Source organism: Pomacea canaliculata, linkage group LG2 (assembly GCF_003073045.1).
Source record: "Pomacea canaliculata isolate SZHN2017 linkage group LG2, ASM307304v1, whole genome shotgun sequence".
In the NCBI taxonomy this organism is placed as follows: domain Eukaryota; kingdom Metazoa; phylum Mollusca; class Gastropoda; order Architaenioglossa; family Ampullariidae; genus Pomacea; species Pomacea canaliculata.
This window is the reverse complement of record NC_037591.1, coordinates 38860512-38886988: the sequence shown is the minus strand read 5'-3', so window position 1 is coordinate 38886988 and position 26477 is coordinate 38860512. Positions and strand designations below refer to the sequence as shown.

General features: G+C 42.1%; 2 protein-coding genes across 3 annotated transcripts in view; both read left to right on the top strand.

Annotated features, from left to right (window-relative positions):
- LOC112556977 (F-box only protein 39-like) overlaps positions 1–26477 on the top strand; it is an 81325-nt gene that overhangs the window by 33664 nt on the left and 21184 nt on the right. The gene's annotated exons all lie outside the window — the stretch shown is intronic.
- On the top strand, positions 7344–14435 carry LOC112556978 (F-box only protein 39-like). Its single transcript, XM_025226506.1, has 6 exons — positions 7344–7856; positions 8731–8991; positions 11793–12020; positions 12914–13010; positions 13795–13986; positions 14306–14435. Exons 1-6 carry the CDS (start codon positions 7416–7418, stop codon positions 14431–14433), a joined length of 1347 nt encoding a protein of 448 aa, XP_025082291.1. The 5' UTR covers positions 7344–7415; the 3' UTR covers positions 14434–14435.

Genomic DNA, 26477 nt, shown 5'->3' with positions numbered 1-26477 from the left:
CTGACCAGTCATCTTACAAAATTATCTCTCTTCTCTACCCAAAGCAGATCGTTGTTTTTTTGACCAGATAAGTGAAATTTAAAGAAAGCAGTGTTTAATGAAAACAAGAGTGTTTTGTGAGTTAAGTAGATGTGTCTGTAGACAACCTCCTGGTCAACGAAAATCTGTAGAACACCTGCGGTGCTAGTGTTGTTATCAGAATGAGGACACTCAAAACAAAGAGCCTGGGAGAAGATTAATGACAATATCTTACAAATCAGTTTTAAGTTAGGATTTTCGGTGCTAAAATTGCTGTCATGCCCATTACGAAGTTTAAAAGAAAAGTTGGAAATGGAGCGAGAGTCGAGAAAGCGATGAAACACGTGTAAACCGCCACATCGCGAAGTGAGAAAAAAGACTTTCTTTCACAGAATGTCCAGGTCTACACTCCACAGTACACACTGGACCCATCACTATGTCCATTTCTATGGCATGCTTCGAAAATCTCCACAACATGTGTTCAAAGTATCAACACATCCTGTGCGTGTATTCTTATGTTTGTGCTCTATACGCATGTGCGTGTGTATGGGGGCTAATTGGTGTGTGTGTGTAAGTGAGAGAGAGTGAGAACGAGAGAACTGATGGGTGAGGATGGATGGACGTGGGCATACAAGAGTTTGCGTGTAGTTGATAAAGGGAAAGAGCAAAGAGTCCTTACTTGGGGTGAGGGAGAACTGGTGTCCATACAAACCATCCTGGAGACATTTCCCTTCTTGTTCTGCAGGTGGTTCTATGGGACATGTGCGGGATGTGTGAGATAGCATTTGCTGACGTGGCGCGTTTCCTCGGATATATCTCTGACATTTTCTTCAACACCGTCGGTGAGGAGACCCTTTTCTTTCCCTCTAACCTTTATTTGAGGTAAGAGGCCTCCACCATCGTCCCTGAGATGACAGTTCGATGAACGTCTTTGATGTTATAACATTTTTTGCAACAACAAGGTTCAATGATTCGCCGAATCGACGTTTCAGTAAGAGTTCCTCCCTCACTTCCCTTCAATAAAGTAACAAACAGCCAACAACTGTCAGACATTAAACTGTGGTTTGCGAAGAACAACAGCCTTAACTTTTTCCTGCTGACCTTCTAGAAACAACTAGCAAAATACGTCGCTTGCTTAGACGTATATCTTCTTACACTCTGATTACCTCCCCCACTTCTACGCTGACCTCCCTTAATTGCTGTCTCGATGATTTACCCGATAACAACATCAAAGGAGTTTGAATCGTTTGAAGATGACGGCTGAGAGGACGATGACCGGGAAAGGACAGAAAGCTCTAGAAACGTTCAGTCGTGAATTTCATAATGTGGAATAATGTTTTTCGCTGATAGCCAGTCTCTAAAAAAATCTCCTTCATTTGATTTCCATGTTGAGAAGGTTTTTTTTAACAAGCAAACAAATAAATAAACAAACAAAAACCTGCGGCACGTTTTTAGAAATGCGTGCCTATTCCTTATAAACTCCACCCAAAATAAATCCCAGTAAGTGATGTCTTTATTTGCTAACTTTGTTCATAGCACGTGGTCACGAATGAACAGATGAATGAACAGGCAGGAAGAACCAGAAAGGTGATGAGTGATTCAGTTTTGCTCTTATTTCAGAGGTAGTGGGAGTAAGTGATAATAATTGCCTGACGTTGGACGATGAGGCTGAGGGATACCTGGAGATGGACAAGACAGTTGTCAACCTCGTCGAGACCTGTGTCCGACTGAAGAGACTTTTCTTGTCCATCCCCCTGAAGCCAGAGACACTGGACAAACTGTCACGTGTTGTAGCCGCCCGCGCACAGAATGGTTATTTACATCTCTTTCCTAAATGTTATTTCAGGGTTTAACAACTGATACCTGAATATTGTTTTAATATTATTGATAACTTCTCTGCGTGTTTTGATCAGACTTCTATTATTATTTAATGTTTATTTTTTTACGTTTATTATTGTAAATTTTACCTTCTTTGTGTTTATTGTAAGATGTCATGATATACGAGGTCTCGTATTATTATTTTATTTTGAGTGCTACCTTGACTTCGAGAGCAAGATATCGAATTACTTATTATTGTATAAAACAATAAACATGTTTTGATTTATAGATTAAAATTTCCTTTATTATGTTGCAGAAATGAAACTACTGGAGGTGACGGTTGTTGATGAAGAGATGTCACCAGAGTATATCGAGCAAAGATGGCCGACGTTGCGTGCATTAAGCTTTGATGACTTCTTATCGACGATTTTTAAATTTTTGTAAGAACTTTTTCTGTCTTTTTTTTAGTCTATTTTTAAAAGCAGAACTTAAATGGCCGATGAAGTCGATTACTTTATACTGGAGATGACAGCAAGTTTATTTTTCACACTTGAACCGTTCTTCGACCTGCTGCTGCTAATGATGATGAGAGAGACATGACACACTCAGTGGAGTACGATTACTATTTGCATGGATCCACATGCCCACCCACACACCCAGATTTATACAAGCACGTGGTTACGATGATTGCATGAAGCTACAGAAGCTTTGTCGATCAATTGACTGTTAGTCGGACTGCAGTGAAAGTTACCGATACTTTGCATCGGAGAACATCTAGCGAAATTTCTGTTTCTTTACGATTATTTTAAAAATTATTTAATAACCTAGTATTGCCTCGTTAGTTTTACTAACGATCGTGTGCAAAAGGAAATATTGTATATTGAATGACGATTTCTGAATCAAACTTTTTCTGTCTTTTTTATGGCGGATGAAGTCGTCTACTTTATACTGGAGATGACAGTAAGTTTATTTTTCACAGTTGAACCGTTCTTCGACCACCTGCTGCTGCTGCTGGTGATGGTGATGCTTATTTTCCAATCACCATTCCCAAGAGCAAGCCACCTCAAAAGCGCTGTACATACATGCGCACGCAATATCAGACAGAAACACAGAGAGACATCACACACTCAGTTGAGCACGATTACTATTTGCAGGGATCCACAAGCCCACCCACACACCCAGATTCATACAAATACGTGGTTACGATGATTGCAAGAAGCTACAGCCCCTGTAGCAAGGTAGGACCTCTCGCCAAGAATCGAACTCCCAGCGAGGTATGCAGACGCTTGGTTTTCTAGTGTTGCTGACTGGATTAGCAGACATTTTCGTGGTATTTTTTTTATTAAAACCCAAAATAAAAATAAAATGTATGTGTTAAGCTTTTTTATGTTATTTTTATTTAAATTTGACGTGTAGTTACTCCGTAGCAGACGATCAAACACCCACTCGGGCAGTGATATCAAAGAAAAATAGTCCCACTATACACATCTCTTTCCAAGCTGTAATTATTTGAACCTAAAAGTTTTATGTGTTTCTGTACTGTTAAATTTAATTTCGTAGTATGCACAGACCATTGGTTCTCGCTGAGAGCTCGGTTCTGTCCTTACAACACCTCGATTCTTGGCGAGAGGTCCTATCTTGCTACACCCCAAGCTGTCTCGGTGTTCACTTGGATGCAAATGGATCAACGCACGGTAGTCGCCATAGGAACCAGCTACTGACTTTCAAATCTGTCCAAGAAATAAATATAACCCACATAAGTATAAACTGTCACCAGCCGCACACAACACCCAATGGTATGCAGAATATTTGTAATCGACATCAGAAGCGACTAAGTTGTGCAACAAAGAAGACATTAATGACTTTCATAACGAGAAGTGATCGCAGTTTAAAAAACAAACTAAACCACAGTCTGAAGATGAGGAGAGCATCAACAAGGACATAGCCAGGCGCTGACATAGCGACCATAGAATTATTCAATGAACCTGAAGCTGAAGTTTAAAGCGAGGCGACTCTCAAGTATCCCGAATTCTCTCAGATGTGGAGAAACTGCAAGACCGAATGTTTGGCGCACTGAACCTGGTGGAGGGAGATGAAGACACCCTCGCTGGAAACATTAAAGGGGCGCTACTGTCGACAGCATAGGAGGGTCTAGGGCGACATAGGAACAAGAAACAAGCATTGATCACGAATGACATCCTAGATCTCTGTGAACAAAGGAGGCCTTGAAGACAGAAAAGAAAAGCAAACCCGAAGCTGTTTCCAAATACATAGAAGTGATTTGTGCGGACTTTTTGTATCAGCTATTTAGCCCTTGACTGAAGGTTCAAAAAAATGGTTTTACTGCACGTGTCACACTGTCACAGTGTCACAAAACTTCGTCAATTTTGTGAATTCTGTTTGAAATATTTACCTAGAAGGTAGACCTACATTTCCATGAGGAAAGAGTTTGCAAAATCCGCTTAGATTTTTTTAAAATGAATTTTATTGTAAAACAACATGTTGAATTTTAATAAATTTTGATTTTAAACGGTATAACTACCAAACTACTAAATATTTCTTAAAAACTCTCTCATAGAAATGTTTAAATGTGTATGAAGAAAGATTCAACCAAATTTGAGGTCTATATATCTTGTCAATAAGAAGTTATAAGCTTTTGAAGTAAACAGTCTATAACCAAAACAAGAAACTGAGAAAACGAGGAAAGAAACACTGAAAGTTTAGTAACTACTAAACTACTCAATATTTTTTTTAACCTCTGGTATTAATGATGGCAGTTTATTTGTCAAAGATATTACATCTGGTATGTTCAAATTCCCATGCTCAGTGAATATATTAAGCAGTTTTCAACATATACTTCAATGTTTCACTTTGAAAATGCATGTATGTGTGTTTAGTGTGAGTTAATACTTTGAAATATCATGCACACCCCCAAGGAGGAGGTATGTGTGTATGGTAGCGTATGTGTGAGGGGGTGGTCGCCGATCGGGGGCCGGGAGCCAACTCAAGGATGCAGGTGAGCGGATGTGGTTTGGACGGGTGGGGGGATGAAGAAGAGAGGAGAAGAATAAGAGGAGAGAGCGCAGAGGTGTGGGGGTCAGTTGGTCGGAGGACAGAGAGTGTGTTGAATCGAGGTTCGCCAGAGCCAGCAGCATCGACTGGCATCAGAAATATAATCTAGAACCCACAAGAGCGTTGTCTTTTTGTTGTTGAGGAGAGATTGGGAAAAAGCCCGAATCTTACCCTGTTACGTTTTTGGCGCCCAATGTGGGGCACTGGGCGAAACTGTGAACTGATCAAGTCAGCTTAGTGCCGCCAGAGACGATGGAACTGACAGAAGAAGAGAAGCGAGTGTTGGAGAAATATGGAAGCGAAGCCAACAGCCGACACCTCTGCCGACCTGCACCAATGGGTGGCAGGGTACGCTGCGACAAGGGATGGAGTGGAGACTGCGCTGCTGAATGACAGCGGACCACAGACACCGCGACTGCCGCCATTCTCCGGGGGCAAGAACGACACAGCGCTGGACCTGTGGAGGTATGAACTGATGTGTTTGCGGGGGAGGTATACAGACGCTGTAGTGTTGGAGGCTTTCCGCCGTTCTTTGAGAGGCGAGGCGGCCAGAGTGGCCATGCGTCTGGGCCCGCACGCGACACTGAACGAGCTGTTGCAGAAATTTGACAGTGTTTTCGGTCTCGTGGTGTGTGACCAAGACCTACTCGGGTCCTTCTACACTGCGCGCCGGGGGAGAATGTCACGCAGTGGCGGTGTCGCATAGAAGACATCCTGACACAAGCCCTGAGTGCGCGCCTGATAGAAAGACGCGCATACAGCGAGACGCTGCGCTGCAGACTATGGGGAGGACTACGGCAACCCCTAAAGGATCGAACTGCATACAAGTTCGAAATGGAGACAGACGTGGACGCTCTATTTCGCAGCTTAAGGCAGGCAGAGCAGGAGGCCGATGGACCAGCACACAAGACAAGCGCTGGAAAGCAAGCGGCGGTCAACGCTGCACAAGCCATCCCGGCCAAAGACTGGAGTGCAGAGGTAAAGAAGCTGTCGGCCGAGGTGCAGTCGTTGCGGCGCCAACTGCACCAAGGTCCAGGCAACGAACCTGCGGCGGGCAGAGCGCCAAACCAGCGGCCACCATGCACCCGCTACTATGACGACGGGCCTACATGCTTCAGGTGTGGCGGCAAGGGCCACATCAAAGTGGGGTGTCGCATGCGCATTGACCATCTGCACAAGACCCTAAACTACTGTCCTGCAGAAAGGGGCAATGGGTTGACCAACGTCAGCCGGCACACGGCCCCGCTGGCGAGAAAACATTGATAGGACCCAGCACGTGTGTAGACGTCTGCATCGAAGGTGTGGCCACGGCAGCGCTGCTGGATACAGGTGCCACTGTATCAACGGTGACGGAGACATTCCATCGCCAGAAACTGGCACACCTGGCCGTCCGTCCGCTTGAAGAAGTGCTACGTATTGAGTGTGCGGATGGACGAATGCTCCCGTACTAAGGATACATCCAAGCGGATATACGAGTGGAGGGGGCAGGACTGATAATCTCCCCTGCCTACTGCTGGTCATCCCAGCAACCAGATATAGTGACAGTGTTCCGGTGCAGCTAGGTACTAATGTCCTGGAACAGCTTGTGCACCAGGCACAGGACAAGCAGGACGCACAGCTACAACCAGTATTGCATCGCTCCTTTCGCTGCCTAGCGATGCGGAACCGAGCGACGCCCACGAATCGCAACATGCCGTACGCGTGCGGTTTACAGACAACGACCATCAGACCAGTTAAAAATGTTCCGTGTGAAAGTGCCATGGGTATGACCGAGGCGGCACCAAACTGTGTAAACTCAGTGGTTATCTCGCCTGATTTGACAGTGAAACAGCAGTCGCACACAGACGTGATTAGTGTGCGAACCGGTAAAATGAGAGCGACAGTGACACGTCTAGCTCTGTGGAAGAGAGGAGAAGAATAAGTGGAGAGAGTGCAGAGGTGTGGGGGTCAGTTGGTCAGAGGACAGAGAGTGTGTTGAATCGAGGTTCGCCAGAGCCAGCAGCATCGACTGACATCAGAAATATAATCTAGAACCCACAAGAACGTTGTCTTTTTGTTGTTGAGGAGAGATTGGTGAAAAGCATGAATCTTACCCTGTTACATGTGTACCAAATGGTCACTCGTTTTCAATCATTTAATTGTTTTAAGTAATAATACTTCATCAGGGTACTGATATAGCGAATTTAATAAACCTTTGACTGAACACAGACTACATTTGCAAATGATAAAGTGAACAGCCGAGTGGTTAGAGCGCTGTAGTCCGAACTGAGAGGCGAGTACATGTATATTGGATATTACTCGACAACCTTGAGGACCTCGTCAAACACCGCCATCTTCTCTCTCTGTCAAGCGTGACGTATTATTAAGTTTTAACTGTGACGTATTCTGTGCTCTGACGCGTCTTTTACAAAATGACGACAAATGAACACGTGACTTGTAGTCGGAACAACGCTCGTCTGGTCACACGTGAGAGCTAAAGTACCTGTTGCTGCTACAACCTTTTTACCATGAGTGCCAGGTTCACTGTTCGGCCGACACCAGAGGAAAGACCTCAAGACCTCCCTGTTGTGCCATGGGACGCCCTCCCACAGGAGGCACTAGCAACAGTGTTTAGTTACCTGTGTGATGAGGACAGGTTGGAAGCGTCCCTGGCCTGTAAGGCCTGGCACACAGTCTTTCGAATGGCCTGCCTCTGGCGTCGCCGCAGTTTTGAGTTTCGAGGAACCAAGATGCAGCAGGGGTGTTATGACGGATTCCTCCACGAGCACGGACAGCACCTGCAGCACATGATTCTGGAGTTTGATAAACCCAACACAGCCGTCGTACAGTGCTTCGAAGCATTCGTGGCAACAACGAATAAGTGCGCTGCACTCAGACTTCTGTCAATCAAGGTTCGGCTCCTCTGGTTCGTCTCACAGCGGAAGGGATGGTCCGGTTATCGAACAAAGGTGCTATTTCTCTCTCAGTCTCTCCCTTCCTCTGTGTGTTGTGAGTGTGTGTGTGTGTTTGTGGTGTGTGTGTGAGAGATTATTTTCTTCTTTTTTTTTTTTATTGACTTAATTGTTTATATCTTTATTGAGAAAACAACTTTGATTGCGGATAACGCTACTACCAAAACAAACAGAAATGGGAGATAACACGCGCTGCCTTTGTATGTTAGTTACGTCCCTTCGATCACTTTATCCTTTGACAGTTGTTTAATAATGATGATGATATGAACTTATAACGCGCAGCATCACGACCAAGACAGATCGCATTGTCTGCGCAGACCACTAATGAAAAATGAAAGATAACAGCCAGTAAACAATGAGGTACTATAGACACACTGAGAAACGTAAAGATAAAGTACAAGATAGCAGCAGTAGACAGTGAGGTACAGGGAGGCCTTTCACTTGAGTTTCAGTTAGTGCATTGCTATACTAAAAATGTCACCTCACTACAACATCAGCACTTTAGTTTTCCTATGTTTTAAACACGAACTTTACCTGTACCCCTCGTTGAATACTAGCTCGATCGTTAGAAATTACAGATCACTTCTTTTTTTTTCTGCGCGACGAAACAAGTATATGCACAGTTGACAAGTCATCTGTTGGAAGGTCTCTGCGCCCTTAAGTGACACGAACAATTAGAATTTAGGTCAACCAATGTGAATATTTCTACAAAAATAATAAAAATCCAAATTCGCAGCCTGTTTGTAACAAGCTCTCGACACCCACACAATCTGCTAACATGCCAGCAACACTGAGCTTAACTGTGTGTTTGAGTTGTGTTATCTTCTGATGTTGATGTCATCGTATCATCAGCTGCCCTGTCGTTGCCCAGATGGTGCGAGCCCTGTGTTCGCTGCTGAAACGGCAACCGATGCTGCAAGAGGCCGACTTTTTCTTCTGCGAGTTCACACACAACGAGGGTCTGCAGGTGCTGAAGGCTCTCACTGGTGATCTTCCCTTGATGACCAGGCGGAATATCATCTCTCTGAGCATTAGAGAATTCTTTGAACCGCGGACACTTGACATCAGCTTGAAAACCTTCTCCGAGGTCATGGGTCGCTTTCCCTCGCTCGCTTTCCTGTATCTGGACCAGGTAGACCTTCGCCGTGCTTTCGTGTCAGTCGTGGGGTGTTTTGTAAATGTGACTCCCTCATGTGCCTCGATTCTTGAATAAATCTTAATTCCCTTCTTAAAGACGTTTTTCGCCGTACAGATAGCGGGGATGACCTCGGGGTTACCGGGTCGCAGTAGCAGAAGTGGTCCAATGAATCTTCCTCACGCCCTCTCCATCACTACAAACAACTACACATAGATACGTGAGGAAGCTTCGTAGGACGAGCAATGCAGGTGTTGAGCTAACAGAATTTAGCATCTTTTGCTTTGAATTGCTCATATTATCAAAGTGTGAAATATGTATGATAGTAAGTGTTATAAAGTCTCATAATGTTATAGTCAGATGGAGAAAACTCATTTTGGTGACCTTTTCTGCAATAAGACAGGTTACACTTTTACTCAGTGACTTCTTTATTTGTCCCAGAAGGCGTCTCTGAAAATGTCGGGTAAAGAAATAATGAGCGAGGATTTCTCTGTCGTACCTAGCAAAGACAGTATATAAAGTCTTTTGTACTCAGTCAGATGTGTCCGCGGCCCTTGTTGGAAGACAGAGGGTCAGAATGTTCACGCTCAACTTTAATTTTGGTTTTTTTTTTAGCAGTTATTTGGAAACGACTTGTATTTTTGACAGACATTTTTCCAATTTTTGAAGTCTTTAAAACTGCAACGATAATACGATAGCTCTCTTCCATTGAAGGTCTGAAGAGACCAAACCTGAATTTCCTTCATTGTTATCTTGGTATCATGAAGACAATTTGACAAAGTTCATCTGTAAAGTTCTGCCATACTGCAGCTGCTTTCTTTCAAATGATTAAACCTCAATGTAATATAGTATTTCCCAAAATATGAATGAATAATCATCGTCGTATTTTATTCCAAGTATTGCTCATGCTTTGTCAAGTTTTGTATTATCGGGTACAGTACAGCGTGTCCTTTCTCCACTTCATGCATGTATACATTCATCAATCAGTGCATAGATGTATCGATGCGTATATGCATAAAATTTACTCTTTATTTATAGTATATCTAATAATAGTATGTGAAGGAATGCTTGTACACACGTGTGTATGTATGTGGTCAAAATTATTTCATTCGTTATATGTTCATCCAGATTTCTGTTCTTATTATTACATATGTTATCGGCAATGTGTAAAACCTGGCATTCTATAGAATACCTTGGTAACATATACAATGCTGGAAATGGGTGTCAAAGTATGAAGTATATCATATTTCACAAATTTCCTAGAGATTTTATATAATACTTAAAAGACAACCGCCAGACTGTAGAATGCTGGAGAGAATTCAATGCAGGATAAATGTTGACAAAAATAACAGGGAAGACATGGATAGCGAAGAACCCTCCCCTCCTTTCTGCCACGTTGTCACGACCGGTAGTCGGACATTGCGCATTCTTTACAAAGAACGACAAGAGATCACTTCAGTTTGAGACGTTCGGTTATTTATTTTACACTAAAAGGAAAAAAACTAAATAAAACACATAAATTGTAATACAAGAATTTCCAACAGGTCAAGTTAAACCATACAGCACAAGTTCACTGTTATCCGTTCTAAATCAGAAAGTATACATCATATGTTGGTTCAACATCGACACTACGGCAGCGCGCAGGCTGCTACAACAGTTCTCATACATATGTCCGTTTCAATCCACATCTAACGATACGTCTCTCCGAGCACCTTTCTAGCCACCAGCAATGTCCGTGTGCTCATAAATGTTTATCAAACACCTATAAACAGTCCGTGTACTCATTAATGTTCATCAAACACATACACACAGTCCGTGTAAACCGTCTTATTCTCCCTCTAACGTTGACGGTGGAGAGTAACAATGGGGGGTACGACCTCCCCCCCCCCTCTCTCTCTCTCTACAGGTAAACTCAAAAAGCACAAGTCTTACTTTGAGTTGTCGGCATCAGCGGACAATCAAATCGTCAGTGTCCTCGACACTCCACTGTACGAATTTAAAGACGACAGCGACGGCCCTCCTCTCGGTCGGTGTGTCGTCGTCGTTGTCAGGTACGAGAGTGGAGCCCACTTGCTCAACACTCCCCAGCTGTGATGAGATGCTGCCCGCCTATTGTCGTCGGCTCGGGTTGTTCTTCTCGGGAACTTCTCGTCAGCTCGGCGATGTCCACTGCTCCCAGTAGCAGATTCGGCGAGGAACCTTCAGCAGCAGTTCTACTGAAGTTGCAGTCCCAAACACAGCAACAGCAGCGGCTAAGTAGCAAACACGGTACAGCGAGTCCGTCATCAATCCACTCCACTCACAATTAACAATTAACAGCCGCCGCTGTATTAATCAGCTTCTCGATCACTGGATGGCTCTCCCCCTAACTCAACCTACCCTCCGGCTTAAATACCCGTCAACTAACTACGCAGTTCCCTGTCACCTGACAGAAGGGAAACACCCACAAGGCTGGCCACGCCATTCCGCTCCACCCTCTACTTCCTTTCAACAAACTCAGGCGCAATTGCCGAAAATAAAAGAGGCACGGACTGATCCGTGACACACGTGTTCGCTAATAAAGATTTTTCCAATCAGGGCATCTAACACTTAGCCTAAAGTAGTACTTGTCTTTCTTAATGATGCCTAGAAAAAGTATGTAACAACTCAGATACTTCATACCATATCTGAAAACGACAGGAATTGTATACATTGCAAGGTATTCTATAAAATGCCGCTTTTTCATACATTAATAAGATTACACAGTTTCTTTTTTCCACTCGTTAACACCTTCACTTTTCTTCCCGTGAACCATTCAGCACTACCTGTGTGAGGTCGTGCTGGACAAGCTCATCACCGGCTGCGCACAAACTCTGCGCCACCTGGACATTGTGATGGACACGACGGTGGTGCACGCCATCGACTCGCACACCTGGTCGCTCGCTGTCCAGCGGTGTCCGTCACTGACTGTCACAGTGAGGTTAGAGGTAAACCTTCTCTTGGAGGAGTACTCTCGTGTGCTCGTGGAGTCAATGCCTTTGACCAGAGTACGTACGCTCAACCGAGATTTGTTGTCATTTTTGTGATAATAATAATACGCTTCTTTTTGTCAGCCTTTATGTCTGGGACACATGAGATGAATTGTTGTTCTTTTTATCTGACCAGTCATCTTACAAAATTATCTCTCTTCTCTACCCAAAGCAGATCGGTGTTTTTTGACCAGATAAGTGAAATTTAAAGAAAGCAGTGTTTAATGAAAACAAGAGAGTTTTGTGAGTTAAGTAGATGTGTCTGTAGAGAACCTCCTGGTCAACGAAAATCTGAAGAACATCTGCGGTGAGACTGTTGTTATCAGAATGAAGACGATTGGAACAAAGAGCCTGGGAGAAGATTAACGACAATATCTTCCAAATTAGTTTTAAGTTAGGATTTCCGGTGCAAAAAGTGCTCTCGTGCCCATTACGAGAGCAAGTTAACAAGTTTAAAAGAAAACTGTGATATGGAGTGAGAGGCGAGAGGCGAGAAAGCGATGGAACACGTGCAAAACGCTACTTCGCGAAGTGAGAAAAAAGCACTGTGTCTTCCACAGAATGTCCAGGTCTACACTCCACAGTCCACACTGGACCCATCGCTATGTCCATTTCAATGGCATGTTTCGAAAAGCTCCACAACATGTGTTTAACGTATCAACACATCCTGTGCGTGTATTCATATGCATGTGCTCTATACGCATGTGCGTGTGTATGAGGGCTAATTGGTGTGTGTGTGTAAGTGAGAGAGAGAGAACGAGAGAACTGATGGGTGAGGATGGATGGACGTGGGCATACAAGTGTTTGCGTGCAGTTGATAAAGGGAAAGAGCAAAGAGTCCTTACTTGGGGTGAGGGAGAATTGGTATCCTTACAAACCCTCCTGGAGACATTTCCCTTCTTGTTCTGCAGGTGGTTCTATGGGACATGAGCGAGACGTGTAACCTAACATTTGCTGACGTGGCGCGTTTCCTCGGATATGTCTCTGACATTTTCTTCAACACCATCGGTGAGGAGACCCTTTTCTTTCCTTCTAGCCTTTATTTGAGGTAAGAGGTCTACACTATCGTCCCTGAGATGACAGTTCGATGATCGCCTTTGATGCTATCACATTTTTTGCAACAACAAGGTTCAATGATTCGCCGAATCGACGTTTCAGTAAGAGTTCCTCCCTCACTTTCCTTCAATAAAGTAACAAACAGCCAACAACTGTCAGACATCAAACTGCGGTTTGCCAAGTACCACAGCCCCAACTTTTTTCTGCTGACCTTTTAGAAGCAACTAGAAAATACGTCGATTGCTTAGACGTATATCTTCTTAACTCTGATTACCTCCCCCACCTCTACGCCTACCTCCCTTAATTGCTGTCTCGATGATTTACCCGATAACAGACATCAAATGAGATGGAATCGTTTGAAGATGACGGCTGAGAGGACGATGTACGGAAAAGGACAGAAAGCTCTAGAAACGTTTAGTAATGAATTTCATTTTGTGGAATAATGTTTTCCGCTGATAGCCAGTCTCTGAAAAAATCTCCTTCGTTGTATTTCCACGCTGAGAAGGTTTTTAAACAAGCAAACAAATATATCAACAAACAAAAACCTGCGGCACGTTTTTCGAAATGCGTGCCTATTCCTTATAAACTCCACCCATCATTAACAGACTAAATCCCAGTAAGTGATGTCTTTATTTGCTAACTTTGTTCATAGCACGTGATCACGAATGAACAGATGAATGAACAGACAGGAAGAACCAGAAAGGTGCTAAGTGATGCAGTTCTGCTTCTGTTTCAGAGGAAGTGTGCCTAAAGGCTGAAACATTCCTGAAGGTGGACGACGAGGCTGAGGGATACCTGGAGATGGAAAAGGCAGTTGTCAACCTCATGGAGACATGTGTACCACTAAAGAAACTTTTCTTGTCCATCCCCCTGAAGCCAGAGACACTGGACAAACTGTCACGTGTTCTAGCCTCCCGCCTACAGAATGGTTATTTACATCTCTTTCCTAAATGTTATTTCAGACTACTGATACCTGAATATTGTTTTAAAATTATTGATAACTTCTCTGCGTGTATTGATCAGACTTCTATTATAATTTAATGTTGATTTTTTTACCTTTATTATTGTAAATTTAACCTTCTTTGTGTTTATTATGCGAGATGTCAAGATACACGAGATCTCATATTATTTCTTTTATTTTGAGTGCTACCTTGACTTCCAGCTCAAGATATCAAATTATTTATTATTGTATAAAACAATAAACATGCTTTGATTTATAGATTGAAATTTCCTTTATTATGTTGCAGAAATGAAACGCCTGGAGGTGATTGTAGTTGAAGAACAGATATCACAAGGATATATCGAGACAAGATGGCCAGCACTTCGTGTTTTGAGCCATGATGAGTTTCTTTACGATGATTATAAAAATTTTTGAATGACCTACTATTGCCTCGTTTGTTTTACTTACGATCGTGTGCAAAAGGAAATACTGTATATTGAATCACGATTTCTGAATCAAGATTTCTATGTCTTTTTTAGTCTGTTTTTAAAAGCATGACTTAAATGGCGGATGAAGTCGACTACTTTACACTGCTGCTGCTGCTGCTGCTGCTGCTGATGATGATGATGGATGATGGATGATGATTGATGATTGATGATGATGATGATGAGGATGATGATGATGATGATGCTTATTTTAAAATCACCATTCCCAAGAACAAGCCATATCAAAAGCGCTAAGATTGCTAAATATAACCCATAAGTATAAACTGTCACCAGACGCACACAACAACATGGTATGCGAATAATGGTAATCGACATTAGAAGCCGATTAGTTGTGCAACAAAGAAGACATTAATGACTTTCATAACGAGAAGTGATCGCAGTTCAGAAACAAACTAAACACAGTCTGAAATGAGGAGAGCATCACAAGGACTAGCCAGGCGCTGACACATGAGGATTATTCAATGAACCTGAGCTGAAGTTAAACGCGAGGCGACTCAGTATCACGAATTCTCTCAGATGTGAGAAACTGAAAAGACCGAATGTTCCAGAAGTCTTCAAGGCAACAGTTGGAGGAACGTTTGGAGCACTGAACCTGGTGGAGGGAGATGTAGACACCCTCGCTGGAAACATTAAAGGGTCGCTACTGTCGACAGCATAGGAGGGTCTAGGGCAGGGGTCTCAAACTCATATTACCATGTGGGCCGCAGTGGAAAGTAACAGCCAGTCAGCGGGCCGCACCACGAAAAGAAAATGTTTTTTCATTAAATTTTACGAACACTACTGTCACTGCAGTTAAATGCTAAAATAAAGTTTTTATAATTATTAATTACATTTAGTGTAGTTTATTACATGCACAGGCAATTTAGTTTATTAAAATAAGTTGACGCTGTCTCTGTCACTAATACAAAAAGCAGAAACTGTAGTTCCCCAAAAACCCAACTATAATTAGTGTTCCCTCGCTACTTCGCGGTTCATCTATCGCGGATTCACTACTTCGCGGTTTTTTTTTGTTTTGTTTTGTTTTGTTTTTTTTGAGTGAAGTATCGATCGCTACTTCCGCGCTGGGAATTATCGTTCTACAAAATACCACAGATATTTCAACAGCAAAAAGACGAAAAATGTAGCTATATTTGTATTTCTATTAAAATACCATGGTTATTTTGTAGATAGAAAGAAAGAAATAATTGTGTATGAGAAATCCATTGCTATGCGTAAGCGACGAGCCATGATTGTTATCTCCCATCTAAAAGCCAGTTCGCATCAGTTTTGTGGGTTTCTCTGAGTAAAGTTATAATTTTTTTACACTAATTTGTTATTGTACTGTATTACTACCATGATTAATATATTACTTTACACTCACATGATATTGTTTTGCATGTATATATTATTATTGCATGTATGTCCCTATTTCGCGGAAATTCGTTTATCGCGGCTGATCATAGCACCTATCCCCCGCGATAAACGAGGGAACACTGTACTAGTCCTACTGCAGATGGCTCGTCACTCATGTTTCTGTCCACTCAGCTGAGATCATTTGGCAGAGACCAGACCATCGACGTTAGGCCTGAAGTCGCGTGTAGTGGCAAGCCGCAAGGTTGCTCTCAGATGCAGTTTTGTTGATCTTCATTCTGAAGAAAAACTGTTCGCAAACGTACGTACTCCCAAACATCGCTAGAATTCTAGCAGCTGAGCAGAATAAGTTTGGAAAATTCTCTCTAGGAAGAAACTGGTAGAAATCTGGAACATCAACTTATTTTTGCTTCAGAACAGTGTCACACTGTAGGTCCTGTAGTTCCATCTGGACTTCCTCTGGAACGTTTTTCACATCAACTGCGAACGGAGTGGCAAGAAGGACAAACTGTGGTTGGAGAGCAGTGAATTGCTGAAAGCGGTGTTCAAAATCTTCCAGTAGTCTGGAGAGGATGTCTACGTAGTCTTTCAGGCGCTGTGGTTCAATCGTTATGCTCTGTAGAAAAGAGAAATGAGCCAGGTTTCCATCTGCCAGCGGAGTGGCCCAAAAAGTCAGCTTGCATCTGAATGATTTGATGCGGTCCCTCCCTTGTGTTATTTTCATTTCGCTTGTGATTTTCACCGCGGGAGTTAATCACCAAGCACAACATACATATACACCGCGGACGTGGCCGCGGGCCGCACAAAAATGTTTCGCGGGCCGCGTGTTTGAGACCCCTGGTCTAGGGCGACATAGGAATAAGAAACAAGCATTGATCACGAATGACATCCTAGATCTCTGTGAACAAAGGAGGCCGCGAAGAAAGAAGAGAAAAGCAAAGCCCGAAGCTGTTTCCAATTACATGGAAGTGTTTTGTGCCATCAAGAAAGGGATGAAGGCAGCTAGAGAGAACTGGATGGAGAGCAGTAATTAGACGAGGTAACAAACACAAATCCTATCTAATTCCATGCAAGTAATACAAAATATCGTTTTCACTGTGTTCAAAAGGTGTTGTGAGTTACATATTTAGTGTGCGTATCCACAAAACATTTTGTTTTTCGTCCAACCAACCCTCCCCCATCTCCAGAAGAACTACAAACGGAGAATTTTACCAAACGGTTGGAAAATGTACAGACGGACTTTACTTATGCTGCATGACAGTGAAAACAATGAACCTTCTAAACATCATTTAGGAAGTTAATTGGACAGCCGGGTGATTAGAACACTGACATCGGGTGATGCGCACATTGCCAGATCGATCCTGGGATGGCGCATCATGTTTCCAACAGCTGATCCAGATGCTGAATGGGAGTGGGTACTTGTTTCTTTATAAATTGCAAAAGATTCACTCTTAGTTTGAAGTATAAATAAATCTTTTTTTTTATTTCAATAACAAGTCCTTTATTCTGTAAGAAAACACAAACATCACATCTTTTTGTTGTCGTGCCTTCTGTGTGTGGAAGTCACAGTTCGCTGCCTTCTTGACGATGCAGCAATGGCGACAATTGATAAAGTCTGTCAAAGACCGGCAGAGCCTGAATATCTGTCATTGCACGTGAACTGTTTGTCGGTGAGCTTGTGGCAGCCACGCGACCAATACAAGTATCACACACCTTTGTTTAAGACTGATTCACACAAAAATGGACACCGAATAGTATATACACATCGACAAATGCGAACGTGGGACAGCAACCTTACAAACAACCTCGGAATTTTAACGAATTCAGTTAATCCTTTTTATGTCTTGAGACACGCTGACCGACAAACACTTTCTCTGTTATCAGTCTTTGGTATGAAAGATCCAGTATTGGATCACATCGTTAGCTTGGTATTCAGATTATGCCAGTCGTGTCCAGATAAAGCTCTGAGTGGATCTTGTCATTCAGGACGACATTCAGATGATTCCAAATCGTTCCAGATGTTTCCAGATAATCGTTCGGCAGCCTTCTAGAACTTTGGTCACATTATTAGTGTCCATTGCGCATGTGTAGAAATATTCGCACCTGTGGTGCTGGTGCCAGTCCTGATCATGCGGGGTCAACATTTTCTTCATGGTTATCTCCCCTCGTACGATTTTCTGCACAAAGAAATTTGTTTTGATGAGTACTATAGAGCAGATTTTACTGATACTTGATAGAACTCTTAGATGACAACTGCATCACAGAATGAATGAACAAGAATAAAAAAAATTCTAATTTACGTTTATGTAGAATTCTTGCGATAGACATGCCTTGGAGAGAATATCCGAAAGTAGTTTGCCGCATGGAGCTTTCAGGTGTGTGGAGAATCGACCTTTGTCGATCAATTGACTGTTAGTCGGACTGTAGTGAAAGTTACCGATTTTTTGCATCGGCGAACATCTAGCGAAATTTCATTTGCGAATATCTAAGGAAATTTCAATGCCAGATCAAGGTTGTGTTGAGGAGACAAAGTGGTAGATACACTAAACATATATATTACTTCATGTATTTGAATTTATTGACAGTAACTTCATTTGAATTTAGGCTTCAACTTAGAAAATGTAAATTATATATAATATTAATAATTGAGCCTGGAAGACGCTTGTCCACGTGGATGTGAGCTCAATGCTCTACACACACGAAAGATTACAAAACAAACGGACAAACGAATACGAATACTTTATTTGTTAGGCCTTTCGGCCCATTCAAAAGGATTGTCATGCAACATGTCACAATACATACAGAGTGTTATTAGCGTAGAATAGCATCTCTTTTCTTTCCGCTAAATATAAAAACTTGTCAAGATTGGACAGTATTGTTTCATTACTTGTTGACATAAGCATCTGCAGTTTAGAATTATTTGGTCTAGTGTAGTACATTGTCGGAATGAAATTTTTTCTCAGATCTTTCAGGCAAGGACAACATAGTATAAAATGGAACTCATCCTCTTCATCAATTTGACACATAGGGCATATTTTACTTCTATAATTGTCAGAATATCTTAAAGTATGTGTCATTATATCTGTAGATGGCCGGTAGTCCAGCGCTTGTTAGGCAGACAATGCTGATGCAAAAGAGCGCGAAAAGTAACCCACCCGCGAGGTCTATAAGGGCAGAGCTGTGACGTAAGGACAGGGGAGAAAACTCCGCAGAGAAAGGCGCGAGACAAGCGAACGCAGCCTGACTGTAATCTATTGGCATTAAAAAGGAATTTGTGTAACTGCTGACAGGCTCCTGCCTTTCTGGTTTGAGTGCTGGACTGTTGTGTCACTGTTCTACTCCCTCACCACGCAACACTCGGTTACATATCTAAAATACCAAATTCTCACTAATGCATTTCTGATGAAACTATTAACATCTAAACTCAAATTACATCTCTCTGTGAGTCACAGATTTAATGATGACTTATAGAAACTATTACCTTTCACTGCTATTGATTATTTAAAATCCCATTCTTGCCAGTGACAATCAATCAATCTTTGTTTTGAAAAACCATTTTATAAAATGGCTTACTGATTCCACTCCTTGATGTCCAAAACATATCTAAAAAGAAGTTACACACCGATCTCAGATACCCAGTTTTGTTTTCCCATTATTGTCTAATCGTTCTAACATTTTGTAAGCTCTCCATGGGAGTCGTTGTCTTGCTCCATCCTTGTTAATTTTATGCAATATCTGACACACTTATGTATATGCTAATTCGAAAAGTGGATATCTGCCAAAATCAACCGTATATCATCATGTTAGAGTGCGTGTAACCCACCCCCAAAATCTGTTCATTAGCATATGTGTTAACTTTTTTCCACTTTCTATACAGACATTTCTCATGTAAGGCTCCCAAAACTTCGGCTCTGCATAACATAAGACTGGTTCTAAACTTGGATTGTCAAATAGTCTGGTAAAACATTAACAGAATTTTCCTATTTGATGTATAATGTATTAATGATGCAGAATACTGCTTTCTTGGCCTTAGCAGTTAGGTCTTCAGACGCACGGGAACAACTTAATCTTGTGGAGAAGAAGTAGGCCTATTACTTATATGTATTTTACCACATTTATTTGCATACCTCCATAGAGCCACCTTTCACTCGGCTGCTAAAAATCCCCTTTTTCTAAAACACAACATATTACTCTTGTTTAGATTAACATTTAGGCCCTAATTTTAGTCGTACTGATGCCAGTTATATAAAGTATTTAGCTGGTGTTGTATTCTACTATAGAAACGGAGAAACAAATACATGTATACAACAAACATGTAACAAAATGAGACGATAGAAATGAAACGGCTGTTTAGACTCGAAATGTAAACACTTAGAATTAAAAGTTAAAATTTTGCTGACTCAACGTACAAGACTTTTATCCCTTTCTATATCACAATAATAATGCCTATAAGGTCATTCTTTATCACCATCAGAATAAAAAGACCTTTAATATATGAGCTTGGTTATTACTTACGACGGGTAATAGTAGAAGAATTACCAGAATATGGATGTGGCATGCCCGCCGCCGATAATTCTGAGACGTCAGGTAAAAACAAAACAAACAAAAAAAAAAAACAACAAAAAAAAAAAAACACACCACAACCCAACCAACCCAAACCCAAACCCAACCAACCAGCCAGCCAACCAATCAAAAAAAAAAAAAAAAATGCTCCCACAGACATGTTGTATTTACACTTTGAGTCCACAGACACTTCTGTACTTGGACTATGCGCTCGTAGACACTGAGCGTACGGACTACACGGTCCACAAACATTGATGTACATAGACTACTTACTTGTACACGGATCTCTCCAGTTTTTGCACTGACGTAGAAGAAGCCAGTCTAGCTTACGAAGGACGAAGGCAGAGCGACGTCTGCACTGAGTGCAACCCATGAAATGAAACGAAAAATATGTAGACACGGACATCCATTAAAAGTTTGTGCATGTATCTTGGATATTACTGACAACCTTGAGGACCTCGTCAAACACCCCATCTTCTCTCTCTGTCAAGCGTGACGTATTATTAAGTTTTAACTCTGGACGTATTCTGTGCTCTGACGCATCTTTCACAAAATGACGACAAATGAACACGTTGACTTTAGTCGGAACAACGCTCGTCTGGTCACACCTGAGAGAAAGTACCTTGTTCCTACTACAACCTTTTTACCATGGGTGCCACCGATTGACTATTTGGCGACGCCAGCGGAAGGACGCCAAGACGTCCATGGGACACCCTCCCACAGGAGCAGTAGAGAAAATATTCAGCCTACCTGTGTTGATGTGACAGTGTCAAGCGTCCCTGGCCTGTAAGGCCTGGCACACAGTTTTTCGAATGGGCCTGCCTCTGGCGTCCGCCGCGTATTTGTGTTCCAGGAACCAAACGCCAGCAGGTCTGTAATGACGGCTGTCTTCCACGAGCATGGACAGCACGTGCAGCATGTCATTCGGAATTTGAATTTCAGAACAATGCCGCGCTTCATGCTTCCAATCGTTCATCGACACAGCAAATCAGTGCGCTGCATTTCGAATTATCAGGGTTCAGCAATCTTTCCTTCGAAGACTTGCCTAGGAGATGGTCGACTTATCGAGCAAAGGTGCTTATTTCTCTCTCAGTCGCTCTTCTCCCCCTCTGTGTGTTGTGTTGGTGTGTGTGTTGTGTGTGTTGTGTGTGACATTATTTAATTTTTTTAGAGATTTAATTGTTTATATCTACTTGAGACAAACAACACTTTCATTGTGGTTAACGCAACTACCAAAAGAAACAGAAAAATGGGAAGATAACACGCGCTACCTTTTACGCGGTTACGTCCCTGGATGATGTTATCCTTTGACAGTGTTTTAATAATGATGAATAATGGAAACTTATAACGCGCCAGCATCACGACCAAGACAGATCGCCCTGTCTGCGCAGACCACTAAGGAAAAAATGAAAGATAACAGCCAGTAAACAGTGAGGTACTATAGACACACTGAACAACATAAAGATGAGGTACTATAGACACTCAACAACATAAAGATGAGGTACTATAGACACACTGAGCAACGTAAAGATGAAGTACAAGATAGCAGCAGTAGACAGTGAGGTACAGTGAGGCCTTTCACTTGATTTCAGTTAGTGCATTGCATATACTAAAAAATGTCACCTCACTACAACATCAGCACTTTTAGTTTTCCTATAGTTTTAACACGAACTTTACTATACCCTCTCTGAATACTAGCTCGATCGTTTGAAATTACAGATCACTTCATTTTTTTTCTGCGCGACGATACAAGTAGATGCAGCCAGTTGACAACGAGTCTTTGTCATCTGCGGAAGGTCCCTGTTCCCTTAAGTGACACGAACAATTAGAATTTAGGTCAACCAATGTCGAAATTTCTACATGAAAAAATAATAAAAACCCAAATTCGCAGCCTGTTTGTAACAAGCACTCCGACACCCACACAATCTGCTAACATGCCAGCAACACTGAGCTTAACTGTGTGTTTGACTTTTGTTATCTTCTGAAGTTGGGAGGCATGGTATCATCAGCTGCCCTGTCTGTTGCCCAGATGTGCGAAGCCTGTGTTTGCTGCTGAAACGGCAACCGATGCTGCAAGAGGCCGACTTTCAGTCTGCACCTTACACTCACGACGAGGGTCTGCAGGTGCTGAAGGCTCTCACATGATGACCTGCCCTTTATGACCAGCGGAATATCACCACTCTGAGCTTAGAGATTCTTGAGCTGAGACACTTGACATCAGTTGAAGCACTTTCACCGAGGACATGGGGGTAGCTTCCCGAGCTCGCTTGTCTGCGATGTGGAGCAGGTAGACCTTCGCCGTGCTTTCAGTGACTCAGACGTGGTGTGTTTAGTAAGGTGTGACTCGCCTCATGGCTCGAGTTCTTTAAATCAATATTTATTCCTTCTTAAAGACGTTTTTTCGTACAGACAGCGGGGATGACCTCGGGTTAACTGGTCGCAGTAGCAGAAGTGGTCGCGATGAATCTCCATCACCCCTCTCCATCACTACAAACAACAACTTATACACATCAATATGTGAGGAAGCTTTCGTAGGACGAGCAATGCAGGTGTTGAGCTAACAACCGAATTTAGCAATTTTACTTTGAATAGCTATTATCAAAAGTGTGAAATATGTATGATAGTAAGTGTTATAAAGTCTCATAATGTTATAGTAGAGATGGAGAACAGAAAACTCATTTTGTGACCCTTCTGCAATAGACAGGTTACACTATTTCTCAGTGACTTTTATTTGTCCCAGAAGCGTCTCTGAAAATGTCGGGTAAAGAAATAATGAGCGAGATGTCTTCTGTCGTACCTAGCAAACGACAGTATATAAAGTCCTTTGTACTCAGTCAGAGTGTGGTCCGCAGCCTTGTGGAAGACAGAGGGTAGAATGTTCACTTCTCAACTTTCATTTCGTTTTTTTTTAGGCAGTTATTGTCAAACGACTTGTATTTTTGACAGACTTATTTGCCATATTTGAAGTCTTAAAAACTGCAAGAAGATACGATAGATCTCTTCCATTGAAAGTCTGGAGAGACGAAACTGAATTTCCTTCATGTTTTTGTATCAGGAAGAAATTTGACAAAAGTTCCGTCTGTAAAGTCTGCCAATACTGCCAGCTGCTTTCTTCAAATGATTAAACTCTCAATGTAATATGTATTTCCCAAAAATATGAATGAATAATCATCGTCATATTTTCTTCAATATTGCTCATGCTTTGTCACGATTGTATTATCGGGTACAGTACAGCGTGTCCTTTCTCCACTCATGCATTTACAGGGCTCGCTGCTTGCGTAATATAGCCCTGTAGCTGTGACATCGGCGTAAAACACAATTCCCCACTTCACTTCCTCATGGATACATTCACATATAAGTGCATGAAATGTATCGTTCTTTCTTTCACTCGTTAACACCTTCACTTTTCTTTCTGAACCAACAGCGACTACTGTGTGAGGCAGTGCTGGACAAGCTCATCACCGCTGCGAACAAACGCGCGCACCTGGAGATTGTGATGGACACGACGGTGTGGCACGCCATCGACTCGCACACTCTGGTCGCTCGCTGTCCAGCGTGTCCGTCACTAACTGTCCAGTGGAGGTGAGATGTATACTATCTCTTGCGAGATTACTACTCTCGTGTGCTCGGACGTCAATGCCTTGACCAGAAGTAATATCTCTCACCGAGAGTTGTTGGCATTTTTGTGACAATATAATAAGCTTCCTTTTGGGTCAGCCTTTATCTTTGGGACACAATGAGAATGAGTTGTTGTTCTTTCCATCGACCAGTCATTCTTACAAATTATCTGCTCTTCTCTACCTAAGAGATCGTTTGTTTTTTGACAAGATAGTGAAAATTTAAAGAAAGCAGTGTTTAATGAAAACATGAGATGTTTTGTGAGTTAAGTAGATGGTGTCTGTATGAGAACCCCTGTCAATTTCTGTAAAATCTGTAGATACACATGCGGTGCTAGTGTGTTATCAGAATGTAGATGATTGGAACAAATAGCGCTGGGAGAAGATTAACGACATATCTTCCAAATCAGTTTTGTAAGTTAGTTTCGGTGCAAATTGCTCCTGCCATTAGAGAGAAAGTTAAAAAGTTTAAGAAGAAAATATGATGTGGAGCGAGAGGCAGAAACGATGGAACACGTGCAAACCGCATGTGTCTTCACAAAATGTCTTAGGTTTATCACTCTACCATTACATGACCATCACTATGGTCATTTCATATGCTGTTTCGAAAAAGTCCACAGCATTGTGTTTATACGTATCACACATCCTGGTATCGTTGTATGCATAGGTCTTTGTGCTCTATAAGCATTGCGTGTTGTATGAGGGCTAATTTGGTGTGTGTGTGTGTAAGAGAGAGTGAGAAGGAGAAGAATGACTGGTGAGGACTGGATGGAGTGGGGCATACAAGAGTTGCGTGTAGTTGATAAAGGGAAAGAGCAAAAGTTCTTAACTTGGGGTGCAATGTGGTGTCTTAAAACCCTCCTTGGAGACATTTCCCTGCTTGTTCTGCAGGTGTTTCTATGGGATGTGTAACAAGAACGTTGCTGAGTGGCGCGTTTCCTTCGATATGTCTCAGAATTTTTCTTCAACACCTCGGTGAGGATGACAACTTTCCTTTCCCACTAGCCTTATTTGAGGTAAGAGGCCTCCACCACGTCCCTGAGATGACAGTTCGATGACGCCTTTGATGCTATAACATTTTTGCCAAGCAACAGGTTCAATGATTCGTTCGAATCGACTTTCAGTAAGAGTTCCTCCTCACTTTCCCTTTAATTAAATAACAAACAGCCACAACTGGTCAGACATTAAACCTGCGGTTTGCGAAGAACCACAGCCCAAAACTTTTCTGCTGACCTTCTAGAAACAACTAAGCAAAATACTGTCGATTCTTAGACGTTATTCGTTCTACACTCTGATTACTCCCACCTCTACGCTGACCTCCCTTAATTGCCATCCTCGATGAAATCTATCCCGATAACAACATCAAGAGTTGTAATCGTTTGAAGATGACGGCTGGAGGACGATGACAGGGAAAGGACAGAAGCCTCTAGAACGTTCAGTCATGAATTTCAATATTGTGGAATAACTGTTTTCCGATAGATAGCCGTCTCTAAAAAAAATCCCTTCGTTGTATTTCATGCTGAGAAGGTTTTAAAACAAGCAAACAAATAAATAAAAGAACAAAAACCTGCGGCATGTTTTTAGTTCAAACATTTTTTCGAAAGTGCGTGCCTATTTCCTTATAACTCACCATGCATTACAGAATCAGCTCCCAGTAAGTGAATGTCTTTATTGCTAACTTTGTCATAGCACGTGGTCCGATGAACAGATGAATGAACAGGAGGAGAACAGAAGGTGCTTGAGTGATCAGTTCTGCTTCTGTTCGAGGAAGTGTGCGTGAAGGTGAAACATTCCTGAAGGTGGACGACAACGAGGCTCAGGGATACCTGGAGGTGACGATTCAGTTGTAAAGCTCGGTCGAGACTGTGTCCGACTGAAAGCGACTTTTCTTGTCCATCCCCTGAAGCCAGAGACACTGGACAAACTGTCACGTGTTGTAGCCGCAGGCACAGTAATGGTTATTTACATCTCTTTCTAAATGTTATTTCAGACTAAACTGATATCCCTTGACAAAATTATTTGGGTTTAAATTATTTTGTTGGAAGTAAAGATCTTTCTGCGTGTATGATCAGACTCCTATTATGACTTAATGTTGATTTTTACGTTTATTATTGTAAATTTACTTTTTTGTGTTTTATTAAAGATGTCTTGATACACGAGATTCGTATTATTTCTTATTTTGAGTGCTGACTTGACTTCCAAGATATCAAAATACTTATTATTGTATAAAACAATCAAAATGTTCTTTGGTTTATAGATTGAAATTCCTTTATTATGTTGCAGAATGAAACGCCTCGAGGTGGACGGCTTGTTGATGAAAAGAATGTCACCAGAATATATTCGAGGAAAGATGGCCACATTGTCGTGCCTTTGAGCCTGAAATGAGTTTCTTTACGATGATGTGTTAAAATTTTTAATAACTTAGTATTGCCTCGTTAGGTTT

Excerpts from the sequence above, each read along its gene's own strand:
- LOC112556978 (XM_025226506.1), top strand. The coding sequence starts at position 7,416 with ATGAGTGCCAGGTTCACTGTTCGGCCGACACCAGAGGAAAGACCTCAA. Across the intron at positions 7,857-8,730 it reads GGTCCGGTTATCGAACAAAG|ATGGTGCGAGCCCTGTGTTC; the intron begins GTGCTATTTCTC and ends GTCGTTGCCCAG. Across the intron at positions 8,992-11,792 it reads CTTTCCTGTATCTGGACCAG|CACTACCTGTGTGAGGTCGT; the intron begins GTAGACCTTCGC and ends TGAACCATTCAG.